Source organism: Salminus brasiliensis, chromosome 4 (genome assembly GCF_030463535.1).
Source record: "Salminus brasiliensis chromosome 4, fSalBra1.hap2, whole genome shotgun sequence".
NCBI lineage: Eukaryota > Metazoa > Chordata > Actinopteri > Characiformes > Bryconidae > Salminus > Salminus brasiliensis.
Genome location: NC_132881.1, coordinates 22,699,342 through 22,714,974, shown reverse-complemented (window position 1 = coordinate 22,714,974; position 15,633 = coordinate 22,699,342). Strand labels below are relative to the sequence as shown.

The window sequence follows — 15,633 nt, the reverse complement described above, 5'->3', positions numbered from 1 at the left end:
GCTTTTTTGGCGAGAGTTATTGGAGCCTGTCTATCAGCTCAAACCAGTCTGGCCATTCTCTGTTGACCTCTTCAATAAACAAGGCGTTTCCGTCCACAGATGTGCTGCTGCCTGGATGTTTTTTCTTCGTTGCACCACCTTGAGTAAACTCTAAAGACTCTTGTGCTGAAAATCACAGAGGATCAGCAGTTCTACAAGCTATTTGGTTTGTATCTGTTTGTTTTTATGTAATGTTATGAAGACACAATTAACTGATTAGATGATCGCATGAATTAGAAGGTGTACAGATATTCGGTAAGTGTATGTATGTAGTATATAGACGCACACAGTATTCCTATGTGGAAAAATATATCTGCACATGTATTTTCATACATTTGAAATACATTGCATTTCATTTCAAAATATATTTCTCACCCTAACATGCATTTAATAAAATATTTCCTATATACCAAATACCAAACCAAATATTTTAACATGCATTTATTTTATTAGCAAATATACATTCACATGGTAACAGTCCAGATGTATAGTTAAGATACCGTTGGATCATTTAATATTATCTGGTTTTAAAATAAAAATATGAGTAAAACATATTTTTTAATATATTTAATATATATATATATATATATATATATATATATATATATATATAGGCAATTTAATAACATATATTAACATATATTTAACATTGCAAAAAATATATAAACATATCTGATAAATATATTTAGATTTTTTCCCCCACCAAATGGTTTGATCTGGGCAGTAGGCCTTTATTATTTATATAACTGTTACAAGTGATGGACATTAAAAAGCTATAAACCAGAATAGCATCTCCTGCTGATTTCAACTGCAACCCGGTTCTAACACACCATTAAGCCAGTCGAGTACTTCTGAAGGATCAGGTGGGAGGATAAGGGTCGGATCCTAGCTTTGCGGAAAAGACCACTGGTATAGAGGTATTGAAAAAGAATAATGAATAAAACTCGCTGTATGTTTATTTCTCTGGTTTTCATGGAGGTGGTGTTTAATGCGTTGGAAACAGCAGACGAACGTGGATCAGACCGCAGTTTCTCAAAGTCTCTCATCGGCTGTTTAAATCACACATCTCGCGAGATCTCACGAGATCAGCCCGGAGAGCTCTGATCCAATCAGTAACGTGCACTCGTCAGACGCACGAAAAAAAACATGGCGGCGCAGTGAGAGGATGTTCATGGCACAACAAAGCCGGATTTCTGACTAAAAACTCAAATATACCTCAAATATAAGCAAAGTGAGCGAGTCAGGTGCTAAACAGAAGCACTGTATGATGTATATCTGTGGTGTATAAGCATGACAGACAGGAGAACTACAAGAGATGACACCAAAGCGACATGGAGTCGAGTATCCAAACTTTCCCAGGACAAATTCAAAGCCAAGAAATACAACAAAGGGCGAAAACGGCCTCAGTCTCCGCTGTTAGGCACCTCACTGTATTATCGAACAGGTAAGAAAGGTGTAAAACCCAGTTTGAACGAGATTCTGTTGGTGGAAATGATCCAGCAGGTTGGCAGACTGCGTTAGCACGATCCAGAAAAACACAGCAAAGTCCGCGGTGCCTCCATGAAACCCACGACCAACAGCATTACTGTGGTCTTTTAACCGCTACACGATCATAAGGTCCGTGTGTGTTTACTAGATTAACAGAGTCCACTCTGCAGAGTACGTGTTACTCTCCTTACTGGAGGACGACTAGACAAAGGTGGGATTTCCTCTCGAGTCCTGGCATAAAACAGTTCATCCAGTGCTGAGGGACTGGTGTCCAGCACAGTCAGGGGGGGGGTCAACGTTTAGTTAAACGTCTCTGCTTTTGGACACAGAACTCATGCTGTTATTTAATTGTGAGTACTCTGAATATGCCTAAGTGAAGGCAACATTCATCGATATTAAGTCATTATCAAGTATATAGAAGTAAAAGTATGTTTATAACAAATACAGTTAAAGTGACCGAGGTAGTGACTGACCTAATGCACCAGTCCTAGCATAATGATAAATTAGCATAGTAATATAGTAATCAGACTAATATGAATTTGGTTGGATGCAATAAGAAAGACAAACATTAAAATGTGTATTAACTTGTCTGGTTTAGCTTAATCTTAGTGTTAAGATCATCTTAACCCAGCCCTGATTGGTAAAAGATAAAATATCATGTCCTTTTTTCCTCTGAAATAAAATGTAATTCAGTCTATTGAGTAGAAAATAAGTCTTACAAGGCAAGACAGCTATATTTACCATTTAAGTTGGACACAGATAAAATTTGGCCTCCGCCTTTAGCACACACACCGTGCCCGGAGCGGTAGGCAGCAATGCCTGGGTATCAAACCCACAACCCTGCCATCAATAGCCCAGTGCTCTACCTGCTGAGCCACCACTGCCCCTAACCCAGATCCTAAAGTGATCAATGCTGTTACTTGCAAGTGTCTGTGTGTGCTGTTTTGTATTTTTTTTAATCTATTCCTTTATTATTTAAAGGAATTTAATGTGCCCTTAATACAGGTGATGACGGTTACAGGAATGAAATCCAGTTTTATGTGTGTTACTAAATGCAGTAGACTTTGTTTAGACATGCTATCACTTTGTTTTACATTGTTAGACTTTGAAACTCCAAAACATCAATCGAGGATCAGATTTAATGGCAGCAGCACTGGAGATTCACCCAGCGAGGCTGAAGCTCTGCAGGACATCATCTGGGATGCTTCATCGCCACAACCAATGTGCAACGGTATGTAAGGCACTGAATGTCTACCTGGGCTCTTTTTGTGAATGGCCTATGAAGTACTCACTGTGAAATACTCTACATCATACATAATGACAATGGTTAATGAACTTCTTCAAAGGAAAAGGAGCAGGAGAAAGTACCAGATATGTGGAGATATCGGACATTGTCAACAGGATTGCACCGAATGTAAGTAGTAATTGTGAGAATGGCTGCAATTCATAGTGTCTTCAACACTGGTATACAACTGCATTACTTGATGTCACAGGATGAGAAACCTGTGGACAGAGATTTGGTGCTTCAGTGGATTGGAGACAGTGCTGTGCCCTGCACTCCAGAGATCCTGCAACCCCGAGTTCGGAGGATCTCAGCGCGGTGAGTAAACTGTCATCACAATCATTAGAGTTGCAGAAATTGCAAATTGCAAAACTGCTGTATGTTTACTGCAAATGTAATAATACAAATGCCAGTTTATTAAGTACTCAATAGGAAACTGGTCTCTCAGAAAACTAGTTGGTTAGTATTGTGTTGTGCTGGCATGAGTGTATTAAACTGTGCCTGGTACGCATCTCAGGATTAAGAGTACTATCACAAATTGTTTAAATACTAAATTAAAATACTGAAACAAGTAGCCATAGTTCCTAACGCTACCTAACAAACCTGATCCAGGTAACAAAGCGATTCAGGAGCGTCTAAATATTTGAGACACATGTGCTGGATCTGAACCCTGCAGAATGGTAGGTCTTCAAGACTGTAACCCTGTTTATACCTGGTCACTTCATGTGACTTTTATCTGGATTGCATTGATTTTAGCCACATGTGTTTACACTTGGTAGTCAAATTTGTCTCCGGTTAGACAGACTGTGTGGGACGGAAGATTTGTTGAGCGGTTAAATTACTGGTGTTTCTGTTGTATTGGGAGTTTTGGTTGTTGGATGTGTCTTGGAAAGACAGATGCATTTACACTGCTATAATGTAAATTGATTTTGCATCTGGTTTAAATCTTCTTGGGAGTCTTGGGTGTGTTCACACTTGGCATTATTTGGCATCATCCAGATACAATCCTGACACTCAAGACAGATGATGTGGTCTCACTGTATGCCTGAAAGGTGTAATAACACGATAGGCACAGCTGTTAGTGTGCACTGGTATCAGTGTCTGATACCAGTGACTAGCTCTCCCATGACTTTATTATTATTATTTTATTTTTTTTGTTCTTATGGATGTTCCTTTGTATTTGTGTAGACAGAAGCTGTGCATCTATATGGTTGATGTTTCTGATAAAATAGGTACAAAGTAGGTGAACTAGCAACTGACTACCCCCCCCCCCCCCCTTTTTTTTTTTTTCTCCATCAAGCCGGCAAAGCAACAATGTTGAGGACCTCATGAAACTTGCTAAGCAGTTCGACATAAACATGACCCGCCAGGATGAAGAGAGGCACCGGGAGAGACAGCGTGACAGTGAAACTAGAAATGCAGAGGGATTAAAGAAGCTGGACAAATCTTCTGCCAGCCACATACTGTTAGAGGACACCGAACCTTCATCTGGAGCTCATGCTTCAGTTCTAGTGAAGTCTGAAAAGCTAAGCCATGAAGAGGAGCTGCATGCTCTTTTTGATGGGCCCACCCAGCATGTGAGCGGCAGGCTAAGTCCTCCATCAGTAACCTGCTCACAGGAGAGCAGTACTGAATTAGCAGCACCCAGTACAAAGAGACCAGACTTTGCAGACAGCCAGAACATCCTTGAAGATGCTACTAAAGTACCAAAAGCAGACTTCTATGATGACTGGGAGAATGACGACCTTCTGAATGACTCTTTTGTGCTGGAGATGACTCAAAACCCAGAGCTTCTGAGCTCAAAACCAATGAACAGTTCTCGACAGACGAGATCAAATCTGAGCACTTTAGGGCCACGACTAAATGGCCCTGTTAACACTGGAACTGGCCAACAGCTGCTTAAAACCAGCCCTGGTCCGGCCAAAACAGAGAACTTTCGAGACCGCCAGGCACAGGCACAAACATCATGTAAGTGGCAGCAGGTTGTTACAGCCGTCAACTGTGGTGGAACAAAGAGAGGCACTGAAGGCAGTGGAGGTGTAGGAGCCAAACAATCAGGCAATTCAGCAGGGGCATCAGGGAAGGACTTTAAGACATTGGATTCAGTTTGGGGTGATGGAGATGATGACGATCTGCTGTACCAGGCCTGCGATGACGTGGAGCGAATCTCATCCAGTCAGGAGCAGCAAAAGCAGAACAACAGTACCATAATCACATCCAGCAAACCCAGGGGTTGCCCCCCTAAAGCACCTTCATCAGCCGATGCAACTTGTTCTTCAAATATCAGTGCTACCATCAAAACTGTTGAACCAGGCCAGCTCGGAGAGCACAGACAGACTGCACGTGTTTTTGGCCGCTCACATTCGATACCAGGTGCTTCAAGCTCCTATGGAAGCAAACAGAACTTGCATGAAACCACACAAATGAGTCACAATCCTCAACACAGGCAGTACCAATTTACCCAGGTGAAGAATGCCTCTAGAGATGTGCTTAACCACCCCCAGTGGACCAGGGGCGCTTCACAGGAAGCCACCATGCGTAGCCCATCTGCAGAAAATTCCTCCAACTCCCACCATTCCACATTCAAGAGACATCAGTCTGATCCAGTGGCACTGAGTAACAAAGGTAAGCTTTGTTCTGCATTAGCACCAAAATTTCATTACTGATCACTCCTACTGGGGATTACTGTAATAAGGAAGTTTGCTTAACCCATTAGCCATTTCTCATTCTGACTCCCTCTCAGTCCGATGAGAGGCTGGTTGTTCTTCATTCATGGGACCAAATGGGAATATTAGATATTAGTCTTTTTCTTTCCTTATTGTTTTTTAAAGTTTAAATCAGATGCCTATTAATAAGTGTGGGTGATAGAAGAAAAAAATATAACCATATCTAAAGGCACTGTCAAAACACACAGGGCAGTCTTATGCAAATGTTAGGACCTCTGTCTAGATTTGTTGATTTTTCCAAAGGCGTTTTCACACCTACTTTTTTTTTTTTGTTGTCCACTTTAGTCCACATTTCACTCTTGGTGCAGTTCATGTGGGCAGGTGTGAATATAGTTATTGCACTGGAATGCTGACCAAAACAACCGCACCAAGACCCTTAAGAGGAGATAGTCTCAGTCCAGTCCCAAACAAACTCTGGAGCGTGTTATCGTACCTCAGTCCAACCCACCTATTAGGTGTACTCCACAATTTCGAGCTAAACTGCTCTCTTAGCAAGGTGTGCTTAGCATTTAACCTGAGATAATGCCCAGATAATCACTACAACTATGAACAAGTGCCATCTCTGCTGTCACTTCATGTTACATTGCACAAAAGTATGCACTAGTCCAGAACACAGGATCTCCTATCTATATTTACTTTCTTGCCCCTGGCCACAGGCAGGTCTGACCAATAAGTGGAGAACATGTGAACACAAAGCAAACCAAGGGGAAAACTCTCAAAGTTTACAAGCTCGTTAACTGATTCGGACCAGAGCAAACCAACCATAGGTGTGAAAACTAAATTACATTAAATCAACAGGAAACGTAAATATGGCATTTTGGCATCTGAACACTTCAGACACTACTTCTATTTATTTTCTGAATTTAACATATTGAAACATTTCTAAATGTTAACTTAAGCAAACAAGCTGTAATATGATTTGAATGCACATGTGTTTGTCTCTGTAGAGGACCTGTTTTTTTTTTCCAGAAATCTATAACATATGTAATTTAACCAGGGGTGCATAACTGTTGCATAGGACTGTATATATCAAAATTAGAAATGACACCCTGGTATGGAGGATTATTAGTATCAGGGTATCAAAAAAAAAAAATCAGCAGAAGATGCTGGATTGAATGTCTGATCCAGTCCTGTAACAAATCTGTACTGAAACCACTCAGGTCCCGTCCACATGTATCCACAAGTATTTTTTGTGTTGTTCATATTTTTTTAATATGCCCCCCCCCCCTGCTTTTCAGGGTGTTCTTGTGTGGACTGTTTTATATATTTATATATATAATATATGAACATCTCACAGTTAATACAGTTGTCTTAGTAGTTGGGATTATTGGGTTTACTCTTTCATTATGCTGGCAGAGCATGTAATGCTCACATGTTGGAGGGGACCTCGCTGCCTCAGGAGTGTAAAGATAGTTGCATCACCTACTTTTTATTTATTTATTTATTTTTATTTAGGCCTGCTGTTTCACCACAGTGAGAGCATCTTTGTTGCTGTTTTGGCCATTCGACTGCTTCTTGAAAAGTTAAAAACACTTTGTAAGGTTTTAGGACTCCCCTTCTGGCATTGCATGATCACACAAGCAATTTAGAGCTGTTTTTGTGAACCTGAGTACATGTAGAGATGCTCAGAAACACTACAGGGTATTAAAAGAGAAACTGTTTTTCACAATTTTCAAAAATATCCAAATATTTGTAGACATGGTGTTAAGTAATTTACCACAGCGTGGCTAAGATAAACCTAAAAACTCCCAGTCCTAATGAATGACTGTAAAAATGTCAGTCAAATATTAATTATTAAATTATTAATTACTAAAACCTAATATTAATGATTAAACATAACTATTATATTATATACATTAAACAGAACTCTTATATTATTACATAACCATAATATGACTGTGTCAGCAGTGTCTGATTCACATTCAGCTATGATGACCATGAGAGGGAGCCCACTGGGGGTTCCCACAGATGAATCCACTAAATATTATCTAATTTCACTGTGTCTTTCTTAAACACCACAACCAGTCCTCGTGCGTCGAATCTTTAAGGATAAATATTTGCTGGCCTGTATACGACTGCACGCTGTGCAGAAAATAGGCATATGCTGGCCATACTTGGAAGAAGTGGTGAAAAACGTCAATCAGAATACTTGTTGTCCCGCAGTTTATAGTCTTGTGGTTGAGCCCACTTCTAAAGTTTCAGTTCTGCCCGATACAGCAAGGGCATCTTGCTAACGGCCTTTAGATGAACATCATGGCCTTCTAAAAAGTCTATATTTAGATGCTCATCTTAAGTTAAGAGCTTTAATTAGGAATGGCTTAGTCTTTTAAGAAAAAAACATTAGATTGTTTTCAGTTTCAGACTGATGGTGTGATGAGGGGAGAGAGCATAGCCAATTGTGCTCTTTCTGACTCCTGGCACTGATGGCAAAGCGGCATAGCACGATATTCGAACTTGTGACCCCTAGGCCATAGTAATATGGCAGCATTAGAGCTTTGGGCCTCAGTTTCAATATTAGTACTTGGATCATGATGTTTGGTATTTTGTTGTTTTTTGTTTTGTTCCTTTGTTTTTAATGTAATATACAAAATACCTCAGGAAAAATAGTATTGACACTTCAAAATAGGCCAATATAACCAGGAAAATGAATTCAGCGGTTGCAAGAATGAAAAAAGTAACGAGGAAAACCAACAATGAAAACAGTCAAATAAGTCAAATCTAATAATCACAGAATTGACTGACATTTAATACAGTTACTATACACTTGGCTAGAAGTAGTGAGGATGCCTACGATCTACTCAGAATAGTGTATTGTTATAAAATTATTTACAATAACTTCTATTGCCAATAACTAATATTGCCACCTCTGATTGACGATGTTGTTTTGTGTGTGCAGTGTTTGTTGCAGCCCAGCCTGTTGTGAAGTGCACTGCCGCTGAAATAGAGAAGAAGAAACAGGAGGCTATAGCAAGGAGACGATCACGACTGCAAGCTAGCCAAAAGCCTGGGGCCCCAACATAGACCATCATGGCGGAATCCAACTTCTCAGAATGAGTGGTATAGGGCTGCTGAAGTGTAATGGACCAGCTTTAGGTCATTGATTCTGTCTGACAGATGTTTATTTGCCAACACAAAGAGCAAATGCTTTTATAGAACTTCTCGATCAAGCTGCTACACTCTGTTTACTGTCATTTCCCAGTTTCTACATGCTGATAAGTTATGTTTCTAATATCAAAACACTAATTAGCCTTATTGAAGGGACAAAGCGTACGTTCGGTATCGTTTTCAGTCCAAACATTTCTCAAGAATAATGGAACTAAAATGCTCCTATCAGGTTTAATCAGGTAGTTCTTTTTCCAACTGTCATTCTCAGTTAAAAGTGCCTTGCAAGAGAATGCACATCATTGCAGTAATCCGTTGTTCCCGATTCTGCCACGAATGGCAGTAAATATTTAAGTCTGTTCCTCTGATCTGAATACTGAATACTAAACCTGTGTCATGCTGCTAGTTGCTTGTGCAGGTAGAATAGAATAGTAGGTCTCCTGTGCAAATCGTCAGTATTTAATATGTCCTCTCCTGATCCAATACCTGATAAGTATTGATAATGTGATCTGTTAGAAAGTTGCTCGCAAATGAGAGCTTATTTTCAAAAAAGATGCAGTCTGCAGGCTGTCAGAGACGGTCAGTTTGTGTTAAAACTCCAGATCAGAAATGTCCTTGTTTTTTTTTTTGTTTTTTTTGGGTATGTCTATAGTTTTCTTGTTTTTTTGAGTCATTTAAATGTAACCAGAAGGTTTAAAAAGAATAACTAATAAATTACTGTAAAAAAAAAAAAAAAAAACGGTGGTTTCGCCTCTATTAAAGTTCATAAAATAAACATTCTGGACTTGCAGCAGTTTGCCTTTATTATATATATATATATATATATATATATATATATATATATATATATATATTTTTTTTTTTTTTTTTTTTTTTTAAGCTGAACATTGATTATATTTCATATGAGGTCTCCTAGCACATTGGCATATTGTAATTTGATGTAATGGCCTTAAGATTTCATTTTTGAAAATTAAGGATTTTCCTTTTTTACTGTTAATAAGGGGGCAAACAAAAACCTCTCTCCAGATCCTGCACACCTGGTGCATTATAGCCGCCACAATGTTAGTCATTGTTTGCCCAAGGGAATGTCTGTATATCGCTTCGATCTAGGCCTTGCCATTCTCAGGTGTAAGGCACACAGGTGTGTGTGTGTGTGTGTGTGTGTGTGTGTGTGTGTGTGTGTGTGTGTGTGTGTGTGTGTGTTTGCGCTCCATGAGTCAAGATCTCCTTGCACAGTGCTGCCTCTCTCTCCCTCCTCCTGCTCAATTACTGTAAATCAAATGGCACAGTAATTTGGCATGAGGATGAAGGCTTTTTTATTACTGTGATTATGGTTATGATGATGACTACAATTTATTCCAAGCAGATGATGAAAACGCTGGGCCCAACAGGTGTTGAGTTGCCACAATATAGAAGTTGGTGAAGGATTTTCACTAATGTGGCGTTATCAAGCTGCCGGTGGACAGTGTAATAGGCGCTTAAGCTTCCTTTTTTCTTTTTTTTTGACTGAAAACTAGGGAGCAATTACTGATCATTGCGATGGCCGAGCGCCATACAAAGTCAGCTTTGTAGAGCAGGAGTGATCATCTGCAGCAGCATCAGCATACCCCGATATCAAGCTGTAGTAATTATGGCAAATTAGCGTACACTAGTGCCAGAGCTCATTTACGTTTCTTCGTTCTTCCTGGTATGTCTCAGACGCAGGAGAACGGCCTAATCAGCGCAGTGTTGGAAAAGATCACCTTATTTGGAGAGTGGGATCGCTTAGGAGGTTGCAGCTTGTTTTTTGCTTGGTGCCGTGTTCAGTCACAAAATAGAGAGGAAATATTAAAGTCAGTAAGGTCAGAGTTACCACTTTGCTCTTTGTGAAAATTGAATGTGTGAGAGGTATTAAATTCCACTGCAGTGTTATCAGTGCTCTAAATATGGGAAAAAACTAAAATGTAACCTACAGAACCGTACAGACCACCCTTTCATTTGGTTACTTTCCATTTAAAACAGCCAAAAAGTGCTAGTTCTCTTTTGCTATTAGGAAACGACACTTGTCCATTTGTCCAAATGTTTGTGGACACCCCTTCTTATGAATGTATTTAGCTACTGGAAGTTGCACCCATTGCTGACACAGATGTGCAAATGTACACACACATAGCTCGTCTCGTCCCTGTAAAGAAGTATTAACAATAGAATAGAACCATGCATAAAGCCAAGCGTGGGCTAAAGGGGTATAAAGTCCTCCAGCATTGAGCTGTGGAGCAGTGGAACTGTGTTCTCTGGAATGAATATGCTGCTCCATCCAATACTATTGGGATGAGTTGGGGAGTTTGGAATGAGGTGTCGTTCCGATCATCCATCATCTCTGACCTCATTAATGCTCTTTTCACTAAATGCAATCAAAGCCTCACAGCAATGCTCCAAAATCTAGTAGAAAGTCTTTTCTGGACAGAATAGACAGTAACTCCAACAAAAGTAAGACTTTTTTTTAATGTCCTCTGATTAAGAAGAAACAATAAATGAGCAGGTGTCCCAATACTTTTGTCCATATAGTGTATACATAAGAGAAAACTGCACAGAAACGCCTACAGCTAATATAGTTTTAGATCTGAAGCGAGAGTGGAGATTAATCTTTCTCCTCTCTCAAGATGAAAATCTGATGAGGGCCGCTTTGGCTGCTTTGGTTTGCCATTTTTTATGTTTTGACATAATAGGAAAGTTGCAGTTGTTCTTTTTACGAATTTCAGGATGAATGAACTTGCAGAAAAGGTTCAGTCTCTGAAAGAGATTCTTCCTTGTTCTGTAAAGTTGCATTTTTATTATTTTTCATTATCTTGTATTTAATCTCCTTAGAAATAACTCCGTTAAAAAATCTTACAGTACATTTTCTCCTTCTGTTAAATTGCTGGTAAGATTTTTTATGGCAGTGGTGATGCGCACATTGTCATGCAGACTTTCTCTCCACCTCATCAGATGAGCTTTTCTCCAGTATTGAACGCAGCTGCCTGAGATAACATCTCACAAACAGACTGGAGCAATAGCTTTCCCATGCTTTAAGCCTCGTTGGAAGAGGCTGTTGTTTCCACAGCATTGCCCACTGCTGGTTAGTGGCCCAAAAAGCATGACTAATACAGAAAACAGTCGGGTGAGGGGGCAGAGGGGGGCTGTAGTTGTCATCAAGCTAAATGAACTGTGAATATTTTCACAGTGTGTGTCATTAGCAGCTTAGATTTGTTTCAACAAGGCTTACCTGAGGGCTCTATTCATAGGCCCCCAGGTATGAATGGGCTAATGCACACTCTAAACCCTCCAAAAAAAGACAAGAAAAAAAAAGTCCACACTGATCCATGCTCTTTGTGTGTGTGTGTGTGTGTTTGCTTTTAGTGGAATGTTTTAATGGAGAAAACATCTTCACTAATGTCATTTACTGCTGCATTTTGGAGTGTAGTACACATGAACATTGCTGAACCATCATAAAACAAATACAAAAACAGGCCAACATTTTGATTTAGCTACTAAAAAACATCAGCATCATCCAAAAAAAGGCTTAGTAGCTGGCTTAACGCTGGCCCTATCATCAGGAGATTGACGGTTTAATCCCCAGTGATGTCACAGCTATCTAGGGCCGGGAGTCCTAGATAGCACAACTGGCCTCACTCTCTCTGGGTAGGTAGGATGGCCCTCCCTCTCCCCCATTACATAGCATTATGCTAGCCAATGCGGGCATCCATTAATACGCTTAAGTAACAGAACTGGCAGTTAGCACTCAGAAGCAGTGGTGCTTTATGTGGTTTGGAGGAAGCACATGCTAGAAGCACAAGCACTGATAGGACCATGTGATGGAGTAGCGCTAGCTACTGGGTGGAAATTGGGAGGGGGGGGGGGTAAATAAATATATTTATTTTCTTCTCCCCTGCTGATGAGAACCACCAGACTAAACTTTTTTTTCCCTCAAATTTCTAAATTCACTACCCTTAGCTTGATTCTATTACCAGGCTAGTGGAAATTAGCGTTATCTTCAACAAAAGCTACTTCTGAAGCGAATTGCAAGGTTTCTCAGTTATATTGCTGTGTAATGACATTCTTGGCTTGGTTTGTGCTCATTATTTAGGGGACAGTATCAGGTCTTTAAGTGTAAACAAGCTAAAAAAGAAATCGTCAAACATGTATGGTGGGTTTATACTGTGCTTAATGGCAGCCATTGTTGAGGCCTTCTCTACTGAGGCAGCTAGTGAGTGCATACATAATCAACGCCATAAAAGGACTGTTTTTTTAATTAGAAATCATTGAGTGATGTTTATTTCAAACGTTCGTAGTTGGCTATCAAAAAGCAGAAGAAACTGTTAAAAAAAATAAAACAAGGAATAATCAAAGACCTGTCCTGTAAAGCTCTATTGCTACACTAGCACGGTCATGCTAGTTACATCCCACTGATTTTTTAGATTCAGTGTCTTGTTTTCTTTTCAGAATTGAATACTGCATTCTGCTTACCCAGCTTTTTGGCATAACACATTGCTTTTCTTGACTGTAACCTTCATAGCTTATGTCTCCTTGCCCTCCCCCATCCGCCCTTTTCTTCTTTATCTGATCTCCCATCTAGATGTTCCCTCATTCGGGTCTATTAGGCCTGCTGATAAGAACCCACAGACTAAACTTTCTTTCTCTTTTAATACAATGCACTTTCTCCAGCACACAACCTCTGAGCTGCATTCCTCAAGTCTACATCTGCCAACACCTTCTTGCTCTGACGATTTTGCCTTTTTTTCCCCCACTTTGCATCACATAATATGGTGGTGGGGGCTGTAATGGTGTGCTGACAGGTTTAGGCTGAGGTAATTTTTTTTAAACTATCCTTCAAAGTTACGTGACAAAACTATGGAGTGCTGCCACTAGCAGGCTTTGGAGTCATCCGTATCGTAACTGAATTGGGGGGGTTGATTATAATGCCACTAAATGAACTTTACTGACATGGCTCATCAAAGAATGCACTGCACAGCACACATTTGGTTTTGATTGGTGGTGGTGGTGTGGATGCATATGTGTGTGTGTGTGTGTGTGTGTATACAGACCGATGATAATGCTAAAAGCGAGGCAGTGTGTGTATAAAAGTTGGCTCATGTTGAGTAGTAGCACACTTCATTATGTGTTGCAAGACTGCATAAAGCAGCCCAGGATTGGAATCCCAGCTGTCGGTGCTTGCGGTGCGCTCTCTATCTCTATCTCTCTCTCTCTCTCTCTCACACACACACACACACACACAGACACACTTGTACCCACCATGAAAAATGCAGTAAAATGCAGGCCCATGCACTGAGGTCAGGGATTCCCCAGTTCACAGAGCCTCTCCTGCATCTCCCCCTTTCCCCTTGAAATTATTACAGATCCAGCTCCTGTTCATTTCTAGGGATTTATTCAGTTGTACATCTACTACTAGACATGCATGTCAATAATGCTTCAAAATCTGAGCCAATGACACAAGCAAATTTTATGCACACCCCTGCATACCAAAAAGGCACATAGTACACAGTTTAATAAGGCTGAGGTTTACATTTTGTTCACTATCTCACCACCTTAAATGGTGCAGACCCCCCTTTTTAGAAGCCGTCTTGTAACTGGAAGGTCACCTGTTTGATCTCCTGAACCCACAGAACACGACTGAAGGGCCCTTGAGTAGGGCACCTAACCCACAACTGGCCCCAGCCAAGGGCTGCTCACAGCTTCGGGCACGTGTGCTCACCAGTGTGTGTGAATGTGTGTGTTCAATGAAAGGATGGGTTAAAGGCGGAGGTCAAATTCCTGTGTGTGTCACACAAATGGTGATTGAGTGTTTTTTCTTCTCCTTCTTCTATTTTGTAAAGCTAACCTTTACTAGCAGCTAGTAGCTAGGCTCCGTTTACTCCAACTCATCAGTGAGACTAACCAAAAAGTGTAATATTCAGAGATTGTAGTAAATATGAATAGTGAGAGGAATCATAATATAAAAAACAGGAAATGCGTTCTCTCATTTGCTGCAGTGACAGTCATGGCTGGATTCGTAAGAGTTGCTGCATGTGAAAGAGGTGGCTAGCAAGCTACCAATGCAGGAAGGACCAGGTGCAACTAGTCAAACTGCAGATACCTGCAGATCCCAGATGAATGGATACAAGCATTTAGACCAGCCAGTCATATGAAAGAAAGTTAGGGGTTCCTCTACCCTTCTGGCTGCTCCTCTGGTCATCTTTAACTCTGTGGTTGGTCAAGCTTAATGACGAGAGCCATGATGTAAAAGATAAGAGCCATTAAAAGAATTTACATCAGGGGATTTAAACAGTTTGGCCATTAGGACTAGCCAGGCCCACTTGGCCCCACTTCCTTCTAGTCAAGTCACGTGACTGAGCCTCTATACACAAACCAGACATTCCCCATCCCACCTGGACAGCACCTCCTCTGGGAGGGGGGGGGGCGAGAGGGGGTTCTTCTTGGTGCCCTGCCCTTGACCCCCCCTTCACTCCCTCTGCAGCTAATGGCAGGATCCGTTACTGTCAGCTCATCTGGCTTCCATTACTCTGCTTGGCCTTTTCTTCCACCCCCCTTGTCCTCCTCCTCCTCCACACACTCACTTTTGCAAGTAGGACAGGCTATATTATTTTTGTTTAGTAGCTTCATGGTGCTCTGGTTTTGTCATTTTTTGCTCTGTGTTTGTGTAACCAAACCCTGCCTTTTATTAGGGGAAGAATAAGCTATATGCAGGGTTAGTTATTTGGGTTTGAAGAAGGGATGAGATTACCTTCTTAAAAACATATTATTCAGTAACTACAGTATATTATTTAAGTGGGAGAACTGTGGATGCACCCAGGGGTCTCTAAAAGTTTGAAGAGTGCTTTCTTTCTTCCCATTGCACAATAACACCTGGAAAGGAAAGAACAATGGCGAAAAGGAGTTGTTACAAACTCTCAACACATGATCATCCTCGGTTAAGCATGCTTCTGAGTGCAAATGCAACCACATATTCTCTCTCTATCACAT

The 15,633-nt window shown here is 40.6% G+C and overlaps 1 protein-coding gene across 1 annotated transcript; it reads left to right on the top strand.

The window, feature by feature from the left end:
- The first annotated feature begins 1,196 nt into the window (after nt 1-1,196).
- On the top strand, nt 1,197-9,427 carry etaa1b (ETAA1 activator of ATR kinase b). Its single transcript, XM_072676852.1, has 6 exons — nt 1,197-1,483; nt 2,630-2,758; nt 2,874-2,941; nt 3,021-3,127; nt 4,110-5,434; nt 8,432-9,427. The coding sequence occupies exons 1-6, from the start codon at nt 1,330-1,332 to the stop codon at nt 8,554-8,556; spliced, it is 1,908 nt and encodes a 635-aa protein (XP_072532953.1). The 5' UTR covers nt 1,197-1,329; the 3' UTR covers nt 8,557-9,427.
- The last annotated feature ends 6,206 nt before the right edge of the window (nt 9,428-15,633 follow it).

Excerpts from the sequence above, each read along its gene's own strand:
- etaa1b (XM_072676852.1), top strand. The coding sequence starts at position 1,330 with ATGACAGACAGGAGAACTACAAGAGATGACACCAAAGCGACATGGAGT. Across the intron at positions 2,759-2,873 it reads GCCACAACCAATGTGCAACG|GAAAAGGAGCAGGAGAAAGT; the intron begins GTATGTAAGGCA and ends ACTTCTTCAAAG. Across the intron at positions 2,942-3,020 it reads TCAACAGGATTGCACCGAAT|GATGAGAAACCTGTGGACAG; the intron begins GTAAGTAGTAAT and ends TTGATGTCACAG.